The following is a 22,607-nucleotide window of genomic DNA, read 5'->3' on the forward strand; positions in this document are numbered from 1 at the left end:
TTTTCTCTTACTCTCTGCTTCTTATTTTGCTAAGTTAGTTTATTTATAAAAGATTTTTCATTTGTCTAACTTCCTTTTAATATGTATTTTCTCTAACACAATTTTCAAAATAGGATGTAAATATTACTCCATATTACATAATGATAAAAACAAATTTAAGAAAAATTATTTCTTAATTTTTTTCGAATTAAAGTAGGATATATATTTTCTAATTAAAAAAAAATCATCACTACGAAAAGAATGTGCTTAAAAAGAAAAAAATATATTTATTTGAAAAATGACATTTTTGACTCATTAAGTAAAAATAAGGACATTTTTTACCAAAATATTGACGAGAAAGACATTTTTAGACCAAATTATCAACTGATGACATTTTTATTCATTTCGCATAATTTAAAAACATTTTGACCCTTTTCTGTTCTTTTAACCTTATTTACGCTCCACAAGATTCCTTATACCAAACCCACGATCCAAGAAATTCTTTGAACCTCATTTTCAATACACAAGAATCCTCTTTTATGTTAAAAGGGATTCAATAGTCCATATACAATTAAAAATATGTTCATATTTAGTTACCCTATTTGACAGTATAGTTTTACCAGTGAAAGAAAGAGCACATGAATATTTGTAGTGGTCTACTAAAAAGGTGGACAAAGAGATTCAACTGAACTTTAGTTCAAATCTTATATTTCTCCTAATAAATTTATTTAATATATTTAAATTATTAAATTAAAACCTAATACCAAAAAAAAAAATCGCAAATAAGTACTTAAACTTCAAATTCTGAATCCGTCTATGTTACGAGTAGTCAACCCCATGCATGTACACACAAACACATAGTGAGAGAGAGTTGATCGGGCGTTTTGTGGATGAGCTACCGGCCAATGTCAAACGCAAAAGAGATCCAATTTCCTCTTATTGTAACCATTAAATTCTGTCACATTTCCTTGGTGTGATTAGAAGTTTTTTTTAGACCATACACAAAAGGAATTAGGAAAATATTTCATTTGAAGTTACTATAAATATAGGGTCAATTCTTGGATAGCTGTCAATTGTCATGATTAATACACCCAGTACTGCAACACACAAATCAAATGAAATAGCAGCTAAGTAAAACTGACCGAGTAAATTTACAGAACACCTTAATTCTGGAAACACAATCCCCATCTCAAATTCTAAATGATTTGCAATTGTAAGAATATGCAAAAAAGACTAATCTATTCTTGTGAAAAGTTACCAAATTGCTAATTCTGTGTGACCATCTTCAGTTGCACAAGCTCTAAACATTCCAGTTGTATTAAATGGCATGGTAACTTCCCCAACAGCAGATACAGCAATAAGGCCAGTGGTTCCTTTTGGCGCAGATTCCTCTATAACGTAGTCTGCTGCCTCCTTGAGAGAAAGCCCTTTATACTCCATTAGAGCAGCCACATCTCTTGCTACAGTTGCATGGATAATAGCTTCACCTTGGCCTGTAGCAGAAACTGCACATAGTTTGTTCGCATATGTACCTGCACCTATAATGGGAGTATCTCCTATCCTACCAACCATCTTGTTTACTAGCCCTCCAGTAGAAGTAGCAGTAGCTAAATGTCCAAAGCTGTCAACAGCTACACATCCAACTGTTCCTAGCTGGCTATCTCCACTAGAAGCTGGTGGTTTGTCATCTTTTGGTATAGGCCGTGTATTATAATCTACCTGTAAATTGGTAGCAATGATATTTAACCAATAACATGGAAGCAGAAAGCTTCTTGATGTTAGGAATTACAAAAGAATTGAGTCTTGAATCACGAGACTGAGTTGCCAAGAAGGGAGTCGAACAAGAAAGCTCTGTTAGAGAAATAGCCATATAACTACATTTAAGCTATTGAGGCCAATGCCATAATCAAACTCACTTAGAGGGCACAAGAAGAGGACCAAGTACAAATGGATAATATTTTTGTTGATGCTTTCGAAAAATGAACTAAAGCTCTTTAAAATTTTCAACAAAAAGTTTAGATTAAAACACATATGTATAAGAAAATGGTGCACTTCAATAAATGTCTAAGGTCCAATGCATAAGTATGCTATATTGCAGCAAAGATATAATAGTGAATAGAGAGTGTTGCATACCAGAACTCTGTTTGCTTCTTTTGCTTGCTTTAATCTCTCGATATTTCGTGGAGTGATAAAATGGCTTGAGTCCATGGTTTCAACTCCCTTGACAACATAATCATCACACTTCATCAAATAGATTCAATGTAAAAAAGGCTAAAAAATTGAATGTAACACAACCTCAAAACTAGGGGGTTATTATCAGAGAGAGTTAATCAATACGAACTCTAAAATGAACTAGTCCCTCATGCCTGAATAGTCACGTTAATGAACCAGTAACATAAAGAAACTGGTAGCTACTTGAAGTCCAGGAAAAGATCACCAGAGCTGGAATTAAACAGTATAAACAGAAAGAATAATGTCTATGCATCATCCTGATACAAGATACCATTCATCAGCTGTAAGTTGTTCAATTATTAACCTATAAATGAACTAGAATAAATTCCAAAAAGCCGATTACGCAAACTCACAACTAAACCATATAAAGCAAAAGAACTGACAAAATCAAGTATGCCACTGGACCAGGGGTGGAGCCAAGTGGGAGCAAGAGGCTTGGCAAAAAATTACATTGTATAATTAAGGTTAAAATTATCTTTATGTATACATAGTAGATGTCGAATCCCCTTGGCTTCTTCGTGTATTTACTTCTTTAATATTTTGAATCCCCCTAGTGAAAATCTTAGCTCCACCACTGCACTAGAATATCCATAAGAGAGAGACTTAGAAAGTTTTTACAGACCTGCTCTCTTGCAAATGCTTCTGCCCCCTCAAATGCAAGATATATATGTGGAGTTTTTTCCATGACCAGCCTAGCCAGAGATATAGCATTGACAACAGTGGTTAGACCAGAAACAGCTCCACAGTTTTTCGTATTCCCATCCATGATACATGCTTCCATTTCTACTGTACCATTGCTGGTTAGGACAGACCCTCTACCAGCATTGAAGTATGGGCTATTTTCTAGTTCGCGCACCTGCTTGATCCAAGAGAGTTAAAAGCTTTCATAACACCAGTAAAAGGTAAATTACTCATTATACAGAAACCACAAATTTCAAGGAGTTTTACAAGTTCCTCAGGATGCACGTATACGGAATGACACTTTCCCTAGCACGAATTGTAGTAGTGGAAGTAGGTATTTGTAACAAAAACTAAAGCAGGGAGTAAGAGAACTTTTAAAACATTAAACAAAATTAACAATAGTATCATCCTGCATGCCAGTGAGGTGACAACTTATGGAGACATGATGTTATTGAGGTGAAAACTCCTACTCAATCTCGGAGGCTCAGCATCACAACCAAATCCATGTCACTACTTACAAAAATTTGCAATTTTCTGTTTTCTACTAGACTTGTGAATTCATGGTAGGATGAAATAGAGATCATGTGTTCTATAATCTTTTTGAATAATGTTAAACGAGCTTTAAATCGGTAACACCAACTTGAAGTAGCTTTTAAAGTTGATATGATGACATCACTAGACATCTTCATATATCCAATCCAGTATTCAATTCTTTCATAAGCCAGAGATAAAAAGCTATTCAACCTGAGTATCAAACATAGTCAAGTAAGATATCTTTAGTCTCATCCTAACCACAATCTAAACTTAGAGAGATATGTTTGTTATGATAATCTAGGTAAAATTGGTAGTATACCACGAGTTCAACAACGTCCAAAGGGGATTTTTGGGCCTTGAGAGCATCGACGCCCATCTGCAGGCAATAGCGGAGAGAGGCTTCTCTGGGCTCACGAAGCTCCGGCGGCAGATCCTTGGGTATGTCACCAGCTCCACCGTGCAACGCTATTGCCCAACCCATAATTACCTTACCCGACCGCACCAATTCTCCCTCAATCGGTTTCACTCTTTTTTGTTATTAACTCAAAAATGAGAAATGCCATAAATAGTTTGTCCTTAAATCCTTTTTAACTATTCAAAAAAGTTTCATCCCTTAACTATACATTTATCAGTTTTTATTTTTTAAATATTCAAAATTTTATCAATTTTGGTCTTTGTCCATTTTTTATATAAATAACTTAAATTTATATTAACGGAATTCATGCTTTCATAAAATTAAATTTTTAATCCATTTTTTCAGTTGTTTCTCTCTCCCCGCAACTCTTTCTTCAAATTAGAAAAGAACAATAACTTCAACGATTCAAAATTAAATTAATGAGGAAAGAAGATATAAGTTCTAATTTTATTTAATGGAGTATAAAATGAAGCATATTATTGCTCAAAATTATCACGAATTCTTTTAATTTCATTTTCATACAAAAGAAAAATAAGAGATTTTATCTTTTCATAAGAGTAATTAGAAGAAAAAGTAACAAGGAGAGAGAAACAAATGAAAAAATGGATTAAGAATTGAATTTTACTGAGGCATAGATTTCGTTATTATATCTCTAAGTTATTTGTATAAAAAAATGGATAAAAGACCAAACCTGATAACTATTGAAATACTTAAAGACTAAAATGGGTAAGTGTATAATTAATAGACACAAACCAATAAATATATAATTAAGGGACCAAACTTGATAAGTTTTTAAATAGTTAAAGAACTAAATCGAATAATTATATAATTAAAGTATCATTTTAAACCTACTCCTATAATTAAGGAACTATTTATAACATTTTCTCACTCAAAAATTGTGTGAATGCTGCTTTTGAGTTGGCACCCATGTCAAATGTAACTGGATACCCCTAACTAAAATAGGTAAGGTTGAATGTATCCTAAGTTAAAATTGGCACCTATCTTGCTTATATATGTCAATTAAGATTTGTATTACTTGAAACACTTTTTTGCTTAGATACCTTAATTAAAATTTTGTATCATTTAAACAAGTGTAGTAGAACTCGACTTTACTCTAGTGATATAGTAATATGGAGAAGACAAAGTTGCTTTAAAAAAAAAAAAAAAAAAACTTTCTTTCAAAGAGAGAAGAACGGGTTATTCTGAGCCTGAGGAGCTTCTTTTTTTCTTGAAAAATACTATTTTTGTCTCATTTCTACTCCTACACTCTCTCTCGCTGCCACCTACTCCACCTTCCACCACCACCCAAATTTTGGAAAATCTTACAACAACATAGAAGAACCAAAAAAAAGACGGTTACACTTTAGTTTGGAATACCTTACAAGAACATGGAAGAACAAAACAGGAAAAATTGAAAGAAAAGTGGGAGAAGAATTCGATCATCTTTGTTGGAATTTCGTCGGAAAATCACTGGCGGCATAATACTCCGTTGAGGTCTACTAGATTTTTAATCTTCCAGACAAGTACACCAAGAATATTCTAGTCTCCAGTAGAGACAAATTCAAAATTTGAGACGATTAACGCATGTGAACAAGGATTGACATAAGACGCACCTACCTAATAAATCAAATAATGTCCACTTTAGTGTTGCCTAGTTGGCCACTACTCTCTGATGACACAAATATAAGAATCTTAAATTATGTAGAATGACATTTAATCACACTATCTAACAGCAGCCATCCCTAATATTGGGATTGGGGCTGTATACTGTAAGCAGAGAGCAGAAGAAGCAAAGCACCAAGCCAAACATCTAAGACAACTCTGATATACTCCTAAAGTAGGATTCTTCTTCCTCTATTACACCCTGCATGAACAACAAAGTTCCATATTAGAAGGTTTTAAAGAACGTTCCGATGCTTCTTTAACTTCAAAACAAATTTTCTATTGTCAAACCTTGATTATCATTATGGCGGCATCCTTGTGCAAAACCTCATTGTACTCACGACAAGAAATATTCTGCAATGCTTAAAAGTATGACTTTCCTATCATTTCATATACAGGAAGAACGATAACATAAACTAATTGGCAATAAAATACTAACTTGTACACAGTTAGGGCAGCCGGTATCGCCAGAGCAACAGCATGATGCAAGAAGTTCCAAAGCAGCAGTCAGAAGCTCACTGAATATATGCTGCACCTGCCAGATCAAATTGTACCTTTTCTCAAAAGAGGTTGTGACAATATTGTATTTCCTAATTCATGTGGTAAGGCATTAGATAACTTTTGTCCATGGTTTAAGATCACAGACAAAGTGGCTTAGCATTTCCACTTGAATAACAGACATTGGTTTTTCGTTTTAACACCACATCCCCTTTACCAAGTAGCAAGCCTAAGATTTACTTTGTTCATTTGCTAACCATGTTCAACCACAAAAATAATCAAGAGTACCAATTGCTTCTTTTTTTTTTAACTTTATTCTTATTGTCGCTGAAGAGACTACAGATGAGATAAATAAAATGTTGCAATTCGGAAATTACTAGCTTTTCAAAAGTTTCCAAATGATAAACAAACGACCAACTTTTCTTATGTTCAAAAGGTCAAGTGTGGGTTCTTTATAAATATTTGTAAATATTCTCTAATCTCTATGATGAAAAATCCACCTCTTACACTTATAAACAAAAACAGTTTCTCAAATGCTTTACATATTTTGGGCAGTCTATGTTGGTTGTTCCCTGACTATAAGTTCCAACCACATCATCTTATATAAGCCATTCTGCAGCTTATGTCATGCATGCTCTTCAAAGGAGCTCTGACTAACTTACTGATTAAATATAATGAAAGCCATTTCATCTTATTATTAGAAATTTCCTTAAGTCATTACTTCAATAAATAACATCCTATTGAACTTTCACGATCTATTTCAAAACTAACCAATTAAATTCAGGTCCCTTTTTTCACAAGTTTCCTGGTATTCCTAGGAATCTTTACAAAATGGCATAGTTGTCCAATTGGCTTGTAAAAAACTCCCTCCGTTTCAGTTTGTTTGTCCTATTTTGACTTGGCACGAGTTTAAGAAAGTAAAGAAGACTTTTGAATCTTGTGGTCTTAAATTAAAGATGTCAAATGTACCAAAATGCTCTTTAATCTTGCGTTCTTAAACATGCCATGTGAAAAATTGGAATTAAAGAGTTGCTAAAAAAGGGAAGAGGCGTTCTTTTGAAATGTACTAAAAAAGAAAGTAGTACAAACAAATTGAAATGGAGGGAGTAACATAATATGAGTAAAATCAAATCATGATGGAAAAGGATTCAAAAGCAGACATAGTTCACCTGTGCTGAAATGCCAGTGCCTCCAGGATGTGGATCATAAAGCAGAATTCTTTCTGGAACATCGCGGGAATCATAAGGGTTTACACATTCTGAGGCTAAATCAGATGAATTGCAAACTATGTACCTTCAGCACAAGTTTCAGGAGCAATAAGAGAACAGTTCTAGTGTATGTTAACTCAGACAGACAACATGTTGAGCCAGATCCAAAAACTCGTGCGGTTGAAACTTACATTGGAACAACATTAAGAAGAGCATGACCAGCAGCATGTAAGCCTCCTCGGAATGAATAATTTAAGGTCTCTACGGCTGTCTTTATGATCTGAGGAACTTGAATCCACACAGCCTACATGTGCATTAAAGCTACAAATTAAGAAAGAACTAACAGTGATGAACAAACATCACACACAGAGGAACTTCAGAAACAGTTCAAACTGGTATTCACCTGGGTTTCATATGTGTAATTAGGAAGTGAAAGATCAACAGTGTCAAAGACTTGGTTGCTCTTTTTCCATATTTTGCAGAAACCGAACCACGTGGTTGTTACTTTGCAACTTTGTGCTTGGGCAGTTGTTCTTGGAAGTTGCAGACTAGTAGTCCTTGCTGGGTAAGCCTACATAGTGGTAAAATATGTATCATGTCAATCCAACATTACTGGGATGTAACAGCTGAATTTATAAATGACATGGTATACAAAGAGTGACTTCACAAGTAGCATGCAATAAGCAATATGAGAATTTTCTTATTATTAAATAAGACCAATAAAGATTAGCCAGTTAATTAAGGATCTCTCTACGATGGCAAGTGCATTCGAGTTCTTCAGATGAAAGCAGGAACATCTACCTATCAGCAGTAAACGTAAAATGAAAAGGCTATGCTTCTTTAAATATCTACCGTACTTTTAATGGGACTGGAAGTCCAGGGTTTTTCTTGACTAACGGAGCTATTAGCTCAGAGTAATATAAGAAGGCTAGCAGGACATATGTGATAGAGAAACAAAAATCATATGAGAAGCAGTTGAAAAGGAAGGAAGAAGATGCAAAATCAGAACACTCTGGATTACCCCATAACATGACCATGATCAAGTCATAGTGTTAAAAGATGAGAACTGGCAGCATTATCAGACTCTTGAGAATGATCAACCGCAAATAAGAGAGTCAAAGAACTTGGTTCTTATGACTAATCAGGTGTGCATCACATTTGCATCACAATCTGAACTCTGAACACACCTTATTGTCGAGGATGAAACAACAGTAGCATAATAAAGATTCCTCTTTGGAAAGAAACTAGGCTCCTTTTCTGTCACTAATTTGGGATAATGTACATCACACCCTTAACTATCTCCACACCAGATTCCTGGAGAGAGACTTGATAGTAGAGCTCTAAAACACCCTAAGGGGTTGTTTGGTTCACAAACAAGTCAGACCAGGATTACAATATGGGGATTAGATAATTATGGGATTACTTATTAAATATGCCTTTTTCAGTAGATGTTTGGTTCATTGTATTAAAATTGGGAAATACAAAGTATAATATAAAACATGTGTTTTGTTCTAAAATACATAAACTTGGATAAACATTAAATCCAATTTTAACCTTGGCCTTCTTAAAATATTTTGGGAGAAGAGCTTTGAAAGACATTTTTTGGTTATTTGATTGTTTTATCCTGTGATAGCTAATCCCGGGATTATTATTCCACATGGAATCTGATATAAAAATAGTACCAAAAATTGTGGTATAACTAATTCTGGGATTTTGCCTATACCAAAAACAAAAATCCAACCAAACATGGGAATGAATAATCCCAAATTCTATCCCGGGATTGTTATCCTTTATCCCATGGACCAAACCTAACTAGACAGAGCCCAAGAAACACCCATCATGAATTCTGGAGGTTAAGCTCTTTAAAAAAAAGACCGAGGCAATCCTTGAAAAACATGTAGGAAAATGAAAAGCGCCACTTGAGACATACAAAGTTGGCACCAGTGACTTGGACATCAGTATAGTCACGAGTTTTGGTATAATATTTCAAGTCCGCTCGTTGGCACCAAGCAATTCTGTTTGCCACATCAAGCTCCTTCACAAGATACGTCTTCCCTTGATTCATATAATTAGCCCCTTCATAAACCTGTAAAATAATTTAGGCCTGAACTGATTAACTTGAAAAGGTAACTTCAAAAGAAGCCAAAAGAAAACCTCAAGAATTGAAGAGTTCTGCTGCACCAAAATAATACACACACACATGTATTTTTTGAAAACTAATATACACACGCATGTATAGCACACATGAATATAAGCATCACAATGACGATCTCTTTCTCCCTCTCTTTTTCCTATTTATGTTTTTGTTCTTCCGCCTTCTGCCAATAGGAATAATCACAAGAACTTGCCAAATATAATTGCTATTACTTTACCTGAAAGAAAGTCTTGCTTTCTTCAATTTCTTCCAGGAGTTCATTCTTTTGAATGTCGATCACTTTGTACCGCTCAGTTTCTATGGCTCGAATACTAATGGCAGTTGAGGGCATCTTCTGGTAACAGATAGAATGTTTTAGAAAAGCTAATCACACCAAGCTCACAAGCACAATATCAGCTTAACACTACACCCAAAGGATCATACCTCCAACCCGATGTAGCTCCATATTCTGGCTGCAGCACTACGTGATATATCTGTACTCAGAATTCCCTTGTTTTTAAGTGCCATTATGATACTCTCCAGGCCAGGGCCAAAGTATTTCTCGTCATCAGACAAGCTCAGTGGATGTTCAAAAGCAGCAGCAGCCAGATGCTGTTCAAGAACCTGCCAGTCATATGCTTTTCAAATGTTAAGTGAACTCCCTACTAAACACACGGATCAATCACTAAAACTGAAAATGAGGGCAAGGTCAAGAAAACCCAAGAAGAAATGAAAACAACCTGCCGGTTTCTTGCATCTACATGACAACATTCAATTGGGCCCCTGAAAAGTTTCTGGGGGAATTTCATGAAATATTGATCCAAAGGCCCTTCAAAGGCAACATAAATAGCAAGTGATGCATTTCCCCGTCTGCCTGACCTTCCTGCCTGTTGCCACAGACTTGATGAAGAAATATTCGAACCATCTCAGTATCAGAATAAAAGTGTAAACCTTCGGAGGGACACAAACAAATAGTAATACCTAGCTATACTGCCTGGAAAGCCTAGATGTAGGGTTGCATCAATATGTCCTACATCAATACCCAATTCAAGAGCATTTGTAGCAGCAATACCGCATATACTACCATTGAAAAAGTCATGCTCAATTCTTCTTCGATCCTGCTCCACGAAGAACTAAGGTCAAACTATCTTTTTGCCAGTATGCAAAGTATGCATACTTTAATTTATATGTTATAACAATAAGCATAATTGCCCTATAGAAACTATGGAAGCGAGAATTAACTATTATAACGAGTATTAAATTTTCATATATGGTAAAGAAAATAAGGTGACAGAAGATTAGATTGTTTATTTTATTTTTTAAATTGGGGGTAGGGGAAAGAGAAATGGGGGAGGGGATTACAAGGTGGAGAATCGAACCCTCACCAACAGGGTAAAACTTCAGGTAACCAACCAACCAACTGCTTAAATTGAGTGAACAAAATTGATGTTAGGGTAGTAATATGACTTAACATGGAATCAGCATATCCAAGGCTCTGAAATGCTTAGTAGAGATAAGTTTTTCTTTTTTCTTATTCTGATAGGTAACATTGCTTTAAACCTTTGCTTACAAGAAAGTAATCTGTGAAGCCCCGTGAATTTCCATGATTAATTTGGACACTAATTTCGAGCTTAAGGATGCAATTTTATCATACTTGAATCACGCAGGACCCACACAAATATAACAAAGCCATGGGAACACAAGTAATTAACATAGGTATAGCTTGGAATAAATTATAACTCCATAGCATAAGTGTTAACTTAATTGAATGAATCAATATTATTAGAATAATTATTGAGAATGATCAATTGGGGTAATCATTTTACCAACAATCAGTTGGCAAAGGAGGAGACAAATAAAAAAAGGAAACTTGGGAACCAAGGGTAATCATTGGCAGCAACTAAAAAGGGAAAGACAAAGGATTAAGAGGAAGGCAAAATGAGAAAAAGAACCCTTCAGGGTGGCCCAGTGGTTTGGGCTTCGGACTTTAATGTTGGAGGTCTCAAGTTCGAAACCCCTTGCCAGCGAAAGCAAGGGGTTTGCTTTCTGGGTCGAACTCGTCGCACCGGGCTTGCCTGGGTGGGTTACCTCTCCAAAGGGTAACGGCTGCGGGTTTCCCTTGTCATAAAAAAAATGAGAAAAAGGGATGGAAACAAGGATCCTAATTAGATGGACAATGGAGTAGGTATTCCATTTACTAAAAAGTTTAAGGGATTAAAATGCCAAGGATCAATATCTGAAAAAGGCTGCAATTAATCATACAAAGCTGCGAAGCTTTGCAATTGCACCAAGGAAGGCATCAAAAAAAAATTAAAACCTGGGGACAGGTCGTGCGTGTCCCGCGTGCAAGTGAAAATACGGTAGAGTTAATATTTCATTATTTGGAGTTTGTTTTTGGAGGCTAGCGAGAGAAGAGAGCTCTTCCACCATTAATACTTCTTTGAAGTGAGTATTAAATGCAGTTCTTGGTAGATTTGGTCCATACGTGTCTTAACTCCTCAACATCATGTAAATTATACATTTTTGAAGAAAATCTCAAGAATATCTTAAGAAATTAAGCCTTGAATATTGTAGGGTTTTACAAAGAGGTAATCCCTTCACTCCAATCATATATATTATGCTTCATGGGCATCGTACACTACACTTTTGAAGAAATATTTGGATTTAGACATCGATGCGTGAAACCCTAGAAAGCTAGTGTTGAAATAGGAAACTTTGTTGGGAAAGAAGATGAATAGTGTTGGGTTTGCTTGAACGATAACGTTTCGAGTTTCTAAAGGAGCGACCAGGTTCCATAACACATGTTATGGACGAATTGGAGGTAAACTTAAGGATTTGATTTTTGAATTGGGAAGTAGGGATTCTTGCTTAACTTGTGAAGTTTAATCCTTTTCATAGAGGTTCCCATAGATGGTAGTTGTTCTTTCGGGTTGTAATTATGGTTATTCATATGGCATGCATGCATGAGACTTTATTACTTTTATGAGTATTTCATTTTAAATGAAATCTGGTTGACTAAACGGTTGTATTCATGCATGATTTTCAATACTTAAAGGATTGGTATTTTCCAAAAACTTCCGCATTCATGATTTAGGTGCATCAATTGGGATTATGACATGGGTTGGTTTGAATAAGTGGGATATGGATGCTTTAAAACGGATGAAAATGAAACAAAGTTAAGTTCATTTTACAAGCCAATCCTGTAAGCAAGTTTAGAGCAACATGAAAAATACTTGTTTAAGTCAATTTCCTTGGGAAAGATCAACTAAAAAGAGGATGAACAAACTGTCCTTAACCAAGTTATAGATCCTAACCTCAGCAATATAACCAGCTCGGTAAGCGCATATAGTATCAACTAAATGAGGTGCTGCTTCCTGAAGAATCTCACGCCTTAGGACAACAAAATATTCCAGCATGCTAGACTGTTAATAGAAGATAAATGAGAATGAACAATTTAACTATATAATGGAATTTCACTTACGTGTAACATAAGACAAGCTCACAAAGTTTGCGCGTTTTACAAAATGCAATACAACGAAGACCATGCTGCATCATTTCTGCAAAAAGGCAAGAAACCTCCAAAATGGGACTGCGACAGAGACAGACATAATGCTGTTAGAAATTAAGACACTTCTCTAAGATCATGAAATAAGGAAAGAAGACAGAAAAAAAGGGAAGAAAATGCATGGGGGCAATAAGGTAAGAGCATTCCTGTTAGGTCCAACTTCTAAAAATCTAACATATTCTCAAGCATCCAACTAATGGAGTGATGAAGGGAATCACATGCATAATAAGGACAAAGTGGGAAATATAAGGAACATATGAAAAAATCAAGGTGCAAGATTATGGCGAGGTTCCTGGCACTAACTAATTATCTAACACAACCCACTTAGTAAGGCAGAAGAAAAGTTTGCTAATGCTAACTTGAATACTTTATATATTTTGCCATGAAGGCAATAGCTATTCTTACATGTTTAGCAGTAAGAAATCTCATCAAAACTATTTCAGAATATTAGTCAGTAAACCAAATGCCATTACTAATTAAATGCAGTAGCCTTATCCAGTTTAATCTAGTTAACGGTGGAGTCAGTATCTTCATCACAATTTTTTTTTCATACGTAAAATATTTACCATAAGTAATAGAAAGTATTCCTGCTATTACCCTGCCAATGCATGGTGACAATACACAATACAACCAGTCTCTACCAACAAGTTATCAAGATCTCATATACGTGCACAATATCCAAACAAATTTGCTGACATGGGGGTATAACCTGCCTCATGTTTGACAAATACATATAGTGTATGCCTTGCTTTTAGTTATCCTCATTGCGGAGCATTCTTTACAGTGGGCTTCTGAAAATTTCAAAGGAGAACTGATGTCCTAAGCTTTACTCTAATTTCTTCAGAATTCTTACAAGTTCATTGCTTAATGTAATATCTAGATGTATTCTCTCCACATAACCTACTTGACTCGTACTTTACTCAGCCAATATCTTCTCATTCAACTTTCTTTATACAGTGTTATTTTCTTCGTAAATAACTACTCATTCACTTCCATCCAAATAGGCATGTAATTGGTATCATATTATATGTTGTCTCCTAAGACTACATCTTTTTTTTGTCTTTCAAATTTCTCAATAAATTGATCACGCTTTGAAGAATAAATCCTGGTATATATTCTTGTATGTCGAGAAATGAAACAGCACTTGCTTCCGTCCTGATGCAGTGAGGATGATCCAGTTCGTAGGGAAGAAAAGATACAGGCCTTTTACAATATGCATTTCGATAACAGTGAGGATCAAATTGTCTTTTTTGGGGAACTGAGATCTATATCAAATTCTCTGTGGACATAAAGCAGGAAATGTTTTTCACCTTGATCTTCTAGCAATCAGATGCTTGTCAACAGAGCCATCCTCAATGCCAGTCTTAAATCTCTTTGAGATCTGCAAGATAAAAGTATCTCAAATGACAGGAAACAGCTTCCAATTGAATACACGCGAGCTATAGGACTTCATCAGAAAACCTACCATTTTCAGGCGCAAAGGAGGATTCCATAACACAAAAAGCTTTGAGCCAGATGGACTGCCATCATTCTGAATCAACTCTATTGTTCGTAGATTTGAGAGCTCCTACATAACCCCGAGGCGACGAGATGAAATTTTTAAATGATCACAAATACTAACTAGTCTGAACTGATAGAGTATATACATGAGAACCCTCTATTTGAAGTCTATAACATGCAAGCATTTACGAGGCTCATCAGTTTATAACATGCAAGCATTTACGAGGTTCAGCAGTCTATAACATGCAAGCATACTTCAGCTTTAGATGAATTCCACAGATAAAGGTGGAAGCATTAGATCATAGACTTCAGCTTTAGATGAATTCCACAGATAAAGGTGGAAGCATCTGCTAATACAAAAGATAAAAATGGCGTAAATTTTGAGAAAAAATATACATATACTTGTATTATATTATGCATACACTATATAAGTGGGAAGCCCCAAAGGAAAAGGTTCAAGACGAAATTGCCCATCAAAAGTTGAATGACCTTTTTACATTCAAGTAATTACTGCTACAATGACACTTGGGTACAAAAATGAAATTACACATTCTAACAAAATAAACAGCACATTAAAGCAGCTCTCTTGTAATATGTTGGTAGACTTAGTGGGTAAAGCTTTGTTTGTAATTCTTAGCCTAGAAATGAAATTGAATTTTATAAATGAATCTTAGGGATTTAGAAGAAGGTTTCTTCTAGTTTTAACTCTCAACTCTTTTTGTATATTCCTTAAGTTGGCGAGTTCATTCCTATCTTGAGTGTACTCTGGTGGTACCACGTCTCTCTTTCACTTATCTTCTTCATTTCTCATGTCATAATGTACGCCATACAGATACAACTATAACTCTGTAAGCACTACCTAGAATAGTTAAAGATTATTTATAGTAAAACTATGCATGTTATTGAATACCTTTGAGTGCTCCACGGGATTTCCAGAGGTCGCAGTAGAAAATATAAATGAAGGATTACTGCCGTACACTGCATGAGAAATCAATAAAAGGCCAACTTTTCATAAAAGGCACAAATAAAACATAGAAAAAGATAAAGAGGTCTCATGGAAGCAGTAGACAGAAGGGAAAAGCTACCATGAGAACAAAGTCGGTGAAGTCGCCTCAAAATAAGAGCAGTATGACACCCAAATGCCCCCTTATACGAATGAGCTTCATCAACAATGACAAACCTGAGACATGGAAATGAGACTAAGTCGTCAAAATTTGACTTAAAAAGGAAAAAAGAAGAAAAGATCACTTACAGGGACACTCAACCGAAGAAAAAGAATGGGACAGGAAACGTTCGAACACAGTAGTAACGTGAAACAAAACTAGGACTAAATGATCAAGAAAATTTACCTAAGATTTGATAAAAGTCGACTGAATTGTCTATGACACGGCAAGATTGAGACATGCAACATATCAGGATTTGTGATCAACTGAAAAAACAGATGAAATTGCAGTACTTGCATAAGAAAAAGGAAAGGAGAGGTAGGAAATAGACAAACATAGGAAAAGGACCAGGACAGAAATCTCAGCCTATCTAAACATCAAAACTTACTGAATACCAGTCTAGCATTATCACGCAGCCATTTCCTATCCATCTGAGAAGTGTCACCATCATATACACCAATTGTAAGGTCAGCGCTAAACTCGTTTGTCATGTTTAATAAAGACCTTAGTTGATCTTGTGCTAAAGCCTGCATTAACAATGCAAACAATGTAGAAGCTACTGCAATGGTGCTAATGACTACAATGGAATGAGGCAATTCTTAGCAGACACAAAGCCTATCCAACAAACACAAGCAGAAAATATAAAGGCAAATGACTTCTGTGAGACTAGCATTCCCAAAGGCAGAATTTTCAACAATTAAGCTTGGAAAGTATAACGAAAAGAACCTTTGTAGGAAATAGGTATAGAGCACATGCTGACAAATTCTGGGATACTACTTCCAGAACTGGCACATTGTAGCACAGAGATTTCCCACTGGATGTCAAGGTAGCTACAACAACATTTTTTCCCGCAAGAGAAGCCTGGATAGACTCAGCCTGAGGATTTACAATGCTTAGAAAGTTTTGCATAAAAGTTTTGTTTAAAGGGAAACCAATATTAGATAGACCAGCATATTACCTGATGGCTATATAATCTGGTAATTCCAATATTTTTCAATGCCAATCTTGTGCTTTCTGAAAGTGCACTTGGGATCTCAACATAGGTGGCATTGCGGGCAGTGATATTTTCAATATGAACAACCTGCACCAGGAACAGAAATAATGGTGGACAACCATGGGTTAGCTCTTACAGCAATAATTGGTCGTACAGTAGCTAAATTGAAGTCATTCACAATTGAATCTCATGTCCACTGAAGTAAGTGAGGGCTGCCGCTTTATCCGACCGCATAGCAATGAAACGCTCTCTTGGGATAACTCATCCATAAGAAAAGGAAACGGAATATATGTTGCCAAGAGGGGGAGAAGAATAATATGAAGAGTAAAAATGCAACAAGGTAAAAACCTGTCCATCAGATCCAATCCCCTTTCTCAGATGTTCCACCATTTCCAAAGGTGTCATAGGATTAGTATCCTGCATGTCAAAAGCTTATCAAAACTGCAGAACTCAATCTCAGGTCTGAAACTTAAATCATTTACAGTTCTTTGTTATCTCTCAAAAAATGGACCACAATAACCAAGGGAATCTTGCACTGATAAAAAGTTATTCAAGACACTGCTATTAGCTGTACCACTGAAACAGGTCTCTACAAGTGCTCCTTTTTATATCCTTCACCTACCCACTTCATTGAAAATGCCCCTTTCTAGAAATATCAGTCATTAAATATCCAACTGGAATTTGTTCTAGCAAGAGAAGATATTTATCGCTAGCATCTTAAAAGGTGACAAATATTTAGAACAAAAGAGCAGATGCATTCTGCTAAGTTCCCATCATTTATGTGCCTATATTAACAATGAGTAATTCCTTCATAAGCTTGATTGACCTCTGGAAAAAAGAAAGATAAAGTTATGTGTAGTCTCATGCAAGCACTTCTAATGAAGAAGAATTACAAAGTAAAAATCAAATGCAGAGGAAGTTGTGAACTGGAGACTCTCACAACTGCAAATGTACAAAAAAAAGAAGATTGTGGAAAGATTTGCATAGAAGTAGCATGTTATGATGGATTAAGAGAGCATCCATTACAAAAGGCTTAGTGCATGGTTTAAAGACTTACACAACAGTTTACTTTAAAGGATTGAGAACCTGCTCGTCTCGTGTCAATGCCTGTTGCACCAATACCACCTTGCTTCACAAAGGTAATGAAATCTTCCAGGGAAATTTTAGAAAACTCATTTCCATTTTGACGCTGCATTACAACATTAGTAGTTTAATAATTCAAATCATACAATAACTGTCACAATGAGATGGTCCATATTATTCAACTCTGCTTATGTGAACGACCAGAAGGTTCCAAGCCCGGATGAAGAAAGGGCTAAAAAAGTCAAACTACGAAGGACCTCATAACATTGAACAATCAAAATGAATAATGGATATAAAAGGATCAACATAGAAAATAAATACAAATAAACACTTGCTTGACCACAGCCACTCTAACAATAAACACTTGCTTGAGCCCAAGTGCTCTGGCGCAGGATTACCTAACTTGTGCTTGTCGGTAAGACATGCTACCTGGTTGATTGGTCGAGATGCTAGACACCACTGATATTTTTATTTTCTTTTTTAAAAAAAGGGCACTAAGATTTGCAGCATTATACAGTGATGCTTATGTTTGTAACAATTAATTCATCTACCTTCCAGACGATAACATTAAGCTAAACCCAGAACTTCAGAATACTACCCACCATATAGTACCTAAGTAAATTCCAATAGAAAGAATCTTGAGATCACAAGTGCCAAACAATTTTACTTGCTAGACATTATATTTTTTCCGAAGTTCCTTTCTTCGAAAGGTAGCTGCAACTTAATACACTAGTGAAGGACTATAGTATAAACACAAATTAAATGAAGTTAAGCCAAAAATCGACTCGAGTAAACATTTACATACAGTAAGAAAGAACGGGATGAAAACCCCATCTTTTAAATTGTCATGAAGTCATCAGACAAGAGTCCTGTAGTCTGAACCACCATGTTGGATATGCCAACACATCCATAGACAGGAAAATGTAGTTGGACTTGCAAGATAAATAGTCAACACAGCATAAAACATACACGTCATGATAACAGATAGGCATAAAGAAAAAAGTTTCATGACTGCGATTCTGCATCTTAAGTGCTTGAATTTCCAAACATTTGGATATTGCACAACACCAAAGTCAACTTTAAAATTAAAAAAAATTGAGGATGCCAAGACAAAGTGAGAAATGGCATACCTTTAACAACTTGACTAACTTCAAAAGACTTTTTCGGAATGCATACTCCCTTTTCTTCATTGAGCGGAGAACATTTGATATGGTTACACCTTTTTTAGCTACTCAGCATAAAAGGAGAAAAACAGACTTATTCAGTGCTCAAGCAGCCATTTTCCTATATCAAAGAGTTAAATATGAACTAAACATACTTGCACTCTGGTCTCCCTTTGTTGTTGAGTTTCTGAAAATAACAATACCATCCTTGAAATTCTTAGCCATGGTATCATCATCAACAATGTGTACAACCTAAAAGAAAGTAAGGCATAAGTGCTTGAAGAAGAAAGTTCATAGTCCTGATAAGTGGTCTAGCCAGACCTCAATGTTGAATTGTGGTACCGAGAAGGGGGACGGACAAAGCCATTTCTAACTGGTATGTCAACATATTTACCAAATTTAGAAGGGAAAGAATATAACTTCAAAAGATTGTGGGGAAACGACCACCTGACACCCCTCAAAATCCATTTGGTTATGGTGATACATAAAAAGAACTGAATGGGATAAATGATTAGACGTATAAGCGAAATTAAGAATGTCAAATCCCGTAAATTCCTAGAAGGGATACTGAGATCAAATCGTACATTCACTTAAACAAATTATGCAAGTAAGGTAAGTGAGATATCTTTTAGCACCACAGGTGTTCTCTAGAAAGAGAAACCCCTACTCTGGCAAGAGTAAACAAAACTCTGTATACTATGGTGGTCCTCCTAAGTTCATAAGTTCAACTTGAGTTCAGACTTTATTATTACAGTACTTCCTTTCCAGTTATAAGCTCCCTGTGACATACTTGTCAAAAATGAATGAGTGAGGCCACAGCTCAAAAGTCGGAGTGTGCCAAGAGTAAGTGAAACTAATTGATAGAAATGTTAAAATATATCAAAGTAAGTAGGGGATAAAAACTGTTAAACTAGCCAGAGGTCCAACAAAGTACCTTAGGGCAAAATAGGGAAAGTTGCTCGATGTCTGAGACACCAGCCAGAAATCCAAACAGACAGAGACGATCAAGTGCTCCCTTCAGACTGGAGTAGGTAACTTGTCCCTGCTGAAGTTGTAAGGAAGCTGAATAGATGTTTAAAAAAGAAAATATTTTGCTTATACTCCTTAACCATGTTGGACACCCGCACGAATCACTACCACTCGAACATGGATCAGATGCGTTTTCCTTTCTGTTGGCTTCCTCACACATGCAGTTGCCTGAATCCGGATCGATAAAACAATTTATAGTTGCTAAAACCTGAACAAACATCTTAGCTTTCTCGTCATCCATGTCAACGGAATATGATTTTAGTATGCTAAGGACTAGCTCATCTGCATGTCCTTCCATCTTATAATCCTTGATGCTTCTCTTGCGCTTAACCTGTGAAGAACAATTCATCGAAACACTGCAATTGTGTCCATCTGAATCTCTATAACGTGTTTCATCCAAAAGAGCTTCTGTCTGATTTTCATTCCTAGGTATGCTGCTCAAGTAAGACAAGTCTTGCATCATGTCAGACCATGCTGTCTCAGCTTCTTTCAGAGTTGAGCCACCAACTGGGATAGATGAACTAGCAGGTGTCTCGGTTTTCTTGTTCTGTTGTCTGTCTTTCTTGGTATAGGGAACAAGTACAAGAAATTCCCCAATCCCAACTGAATGGTCACTTACCTTACTCTCTAACCCCAATTTGACACCCTGATTTTTATAAATAAAAAAAAATCACAAAAAGATGAATATCAAAATTACCAAATACAAAAACAGGCCTACATCATAGTTGACATAAATCATCAAATAGAAACACAAGATTAGAAACAAGACGTATTTTTTGTAATTTCAGTAATTCAGGACTGTATAATAAATGAAACAGAAGAAATTGCCTTGAGAAAGAGGTGGAAATTTGGGGAAATTGAAGCCGGTGGGAATGCTTGCTTGAGGAGTTGCTTGAGTTGTTGAATGGTTTTGTCCGGCAAAATGGAGACACTTATGGATTCACCCGATAGGCTACGCACTTCCATACTCGTCTCTGGTTCTTCCATACTCTGCTGATTCTCTAATTTCCTCCTCCTTTTTGGTTATTTTACTACTATTCTCCGATTTTGTAAGTTGTGGAAGGTTGCTCCCGATGATTATTGGGAAAGGAATAACGTTATGGTTCTTCAAATGGATTCTTGCAATTGGTTTTGGGCGTTTGAGGGAAGGAGCCAAAACCTAATATTGGCGGGGAAGTACTGATCACGTGCAAGTATCGGCCCATGCACGTGATCTCTTCCGGTTAAAAGGATTTAAGAGTCAAAATAGGAATTTAAAAGATGTTGGGTAAAAATCAAAATTTTCCAATTTGGGAGTCGCCAACAACAACAATAACGTATCAAATATAATTTTACAGAGGAGTCTAAGATGGTGTGTACATGCAATCAACTCAAATAAATCATCTTAATTAAATATCTTGAAATTCATTCTTCTCTAGTATAAAAAATCAAACTCTTTTCTCAATTTTAAATTATAGTAATAATCTCCATTTATATCTCAATTGAATTTTATATATCTGTTATCTGATTTTAATATCTATGCTCTTATAATTCCTTTTACTATATGAGATTGTGGTGCCTAAATGTAAATAATTGAGGTAATTAGGTTAGTTGCTATTGTCGAATAACATGAGAGTAGATGTAAAATGTTAGAATCAAAATTTCATGAATTAAGGGTGTGTTTTTACAAAAAAAAATGGTTTTCTAAATTTATTTATTTTTAAAAAATACATGAGTTTCTTACTTATTTTTCAGAGTTTGGTAAGTAAATAAAAAAAATATTATCAAAATAATATTTATATGTAATCTAGCAAAATCATATAGGATATGGAATGGGGTTCGAAGGTGGTGGGAGATGGGAAGATCAAGGGGTTGATGTTGGGATGATAAGGAGAAAATAATGAATTTGAAATGTCAATTATGAAACTTAGTGCCCGTTTGGCCATGCGATATGAAATTGTAAGATAAAATTGAAGTTTTGTTTGGACATACGATTTGAACTTTTTATGTTGTATGTTTTCTCATAAACATAAAAACTCTATTAAGTTGTAAAACTATCAAAATTGTCCCAATTATTTATACAATCTTACCAAATAAACAAAAGTTTATAAAATCACATTATACATTATCACAAAGTTATTCTAAAAAATACAATATTTATTGATCAAATCTTAATTAATTCAATAAAAAATAAAATTGAACATAAGACGTGGTGTTCGAGTTATTAGTAGCTAAGAAAATTATTTTTACAATTAATGGCACAGATCATAGTGATTAGTCCTTTTCACTCAATATAATGATGGGATTTTTTATTATTATTAAACATTAATTTGAATGAAGTAGTAATAAATTTGATCAAAAATAATGAATTTGGTGAATATAAATGGTAAACTAAGAATTGATTTGAAGTAAAAATAAATTTTATATTGGAGAGAATAATTGTTATATGAAATATTAACGGTTTTAAAAGTAATGATATGAATTATAAATTTTATTTACATATGAAACAAATGGCTAATAGATATATATAAATTAAATATGGATTATTTTTACAAAATATAAACTTGTGGGTCAATTTTTATATTAGAAAAATCTCATGTTGTGATTTGAAATTCTCAAATCATGATTTTTGGTGAATTTGGGATTTCATCTCATGGTATGAAATCACGAGATGAAATCAACGTAAAATCGCATGTCCAAATATTAATTTCATATCATAAGATGAAATCGCATGACCAAACGCCTACTTAGGTTGTTTTTCTAAAAAAAATATTTTCCAAAATATTTT

The 22,607-nt window shown here is 35.0% G+C and overlaps 2 protein-coding genes across 4 annotated transcripts; both read right to left on the bottom strand.

Moving 5' to 3' along the window:
* Window positions 1-1,013: 1,013 nt before the first annotated feature.
* LOC129896095 (isoaspartyl peptidase/L-asparaginase) lies at window positions 1,014-3,980 on the bottom strand. The gene is made up of 4 exons (XM_055971918.1): window positions 3,746-3,980; window positions 2,834-3,067; window positions 2,113-2,199; window positions 1,014-1,698 (listed from the first exon to the last, which is right to left on the bottom strand). Exons 1-4 carry the CDS (start codon window positions 3,905-3,907, stop codon window positions 1,234-1,236), a joined length of 948 nt encoding a protein of 315 aa, XP_055827893.1. The 5' UTR covers window positions 3,908-3,980; the 3' UTR covers window positions 1,014-1,233.
* A 1,396-nt stretch (window positions 3,981-5,376) lies between these two features.
* LOC129894460 (uncharacterized) lies at window positions 5,377-21,019 on the bottom strand. Of its 3 annotated transcripts, none has more exons than XM_055970167.1 (27): window positions 20,669-21,017; window positions 19,746-20,486; window positions 18,967-19,063; window positions 18,779-18,876; window positions 17,623-17,754; window positions 16,914-16,982; window positions 16,530-16,652; window positions 16,298-16,447; window positions 15,967-16,098; window positions 15,758-15,837; window positions 15,494-15,588; window positions 15,319-15,386; window positions 14,374-14,475; window positions 14,219-14,289; window positions 12,825-12,932; window positions 12,658-12,733; window positions 10,325-10,461; window positions 10,084-10,243; window positions 9,788-9,967; window positions 9,582-9,695; window positions 9,140-9,295; window positions 7,613-7,780; window positions 7,401-7,513; window positions 7,171-7,294; window positions 5,943-6,038; window positions 5,795-5,857; window positions 5,377-5,705 (listed from the first exon to the last, which is right to left on the bottom strand). In XM_055970167.1, exons 1-27 carry the CDS (start codon window positions 20,825-20,827, stop codon window positions 5,652-5,654), a joined length of 3,666 nt encoding a protein of 1,221 aa, XP_055826142.1. In that variant the 5' UTR covers window positions 20,828-21,017; the 3' UTR covers window positions 5,377-5,651. The 3 variants fall into 3 exon arrangements, with proteins under 3 accessions (XP_055826142.1, XP_055826141.1, XP_055826143.1); XM_055970166.1 differs by having other exon boundaries at window positions 9,582-9,698; window positions 20,669-21,014; XM_055970168.1 differs by lacking the exons at window positions 5,377-5,705; window positions 5,795-5,857; window positions 5,943-6,038; window positions 7,171-7,294 and having other exon boundaries at window positions 7,400-7,530; window positions 9,582-9,698; window positions 20,669-21,019.
* Between the last annotated feature and the right edge of the window lie 1,588 nt (window positions 21,020-22,607).

The sequence above is a fragment of the Solanum dulcamara genome, chromosome 7, assembly GCF_947179165.1.
Source record: "Solanum dulcamara chromosome 7, daSolDulc1.2, whole genome shotgun sequence".
NCBI lineage: Eukaryota > Viridiplantae > Streptophyta > Magnoliopsida > Solanales > Solanaceae > Solanum > Solanum dulcamara.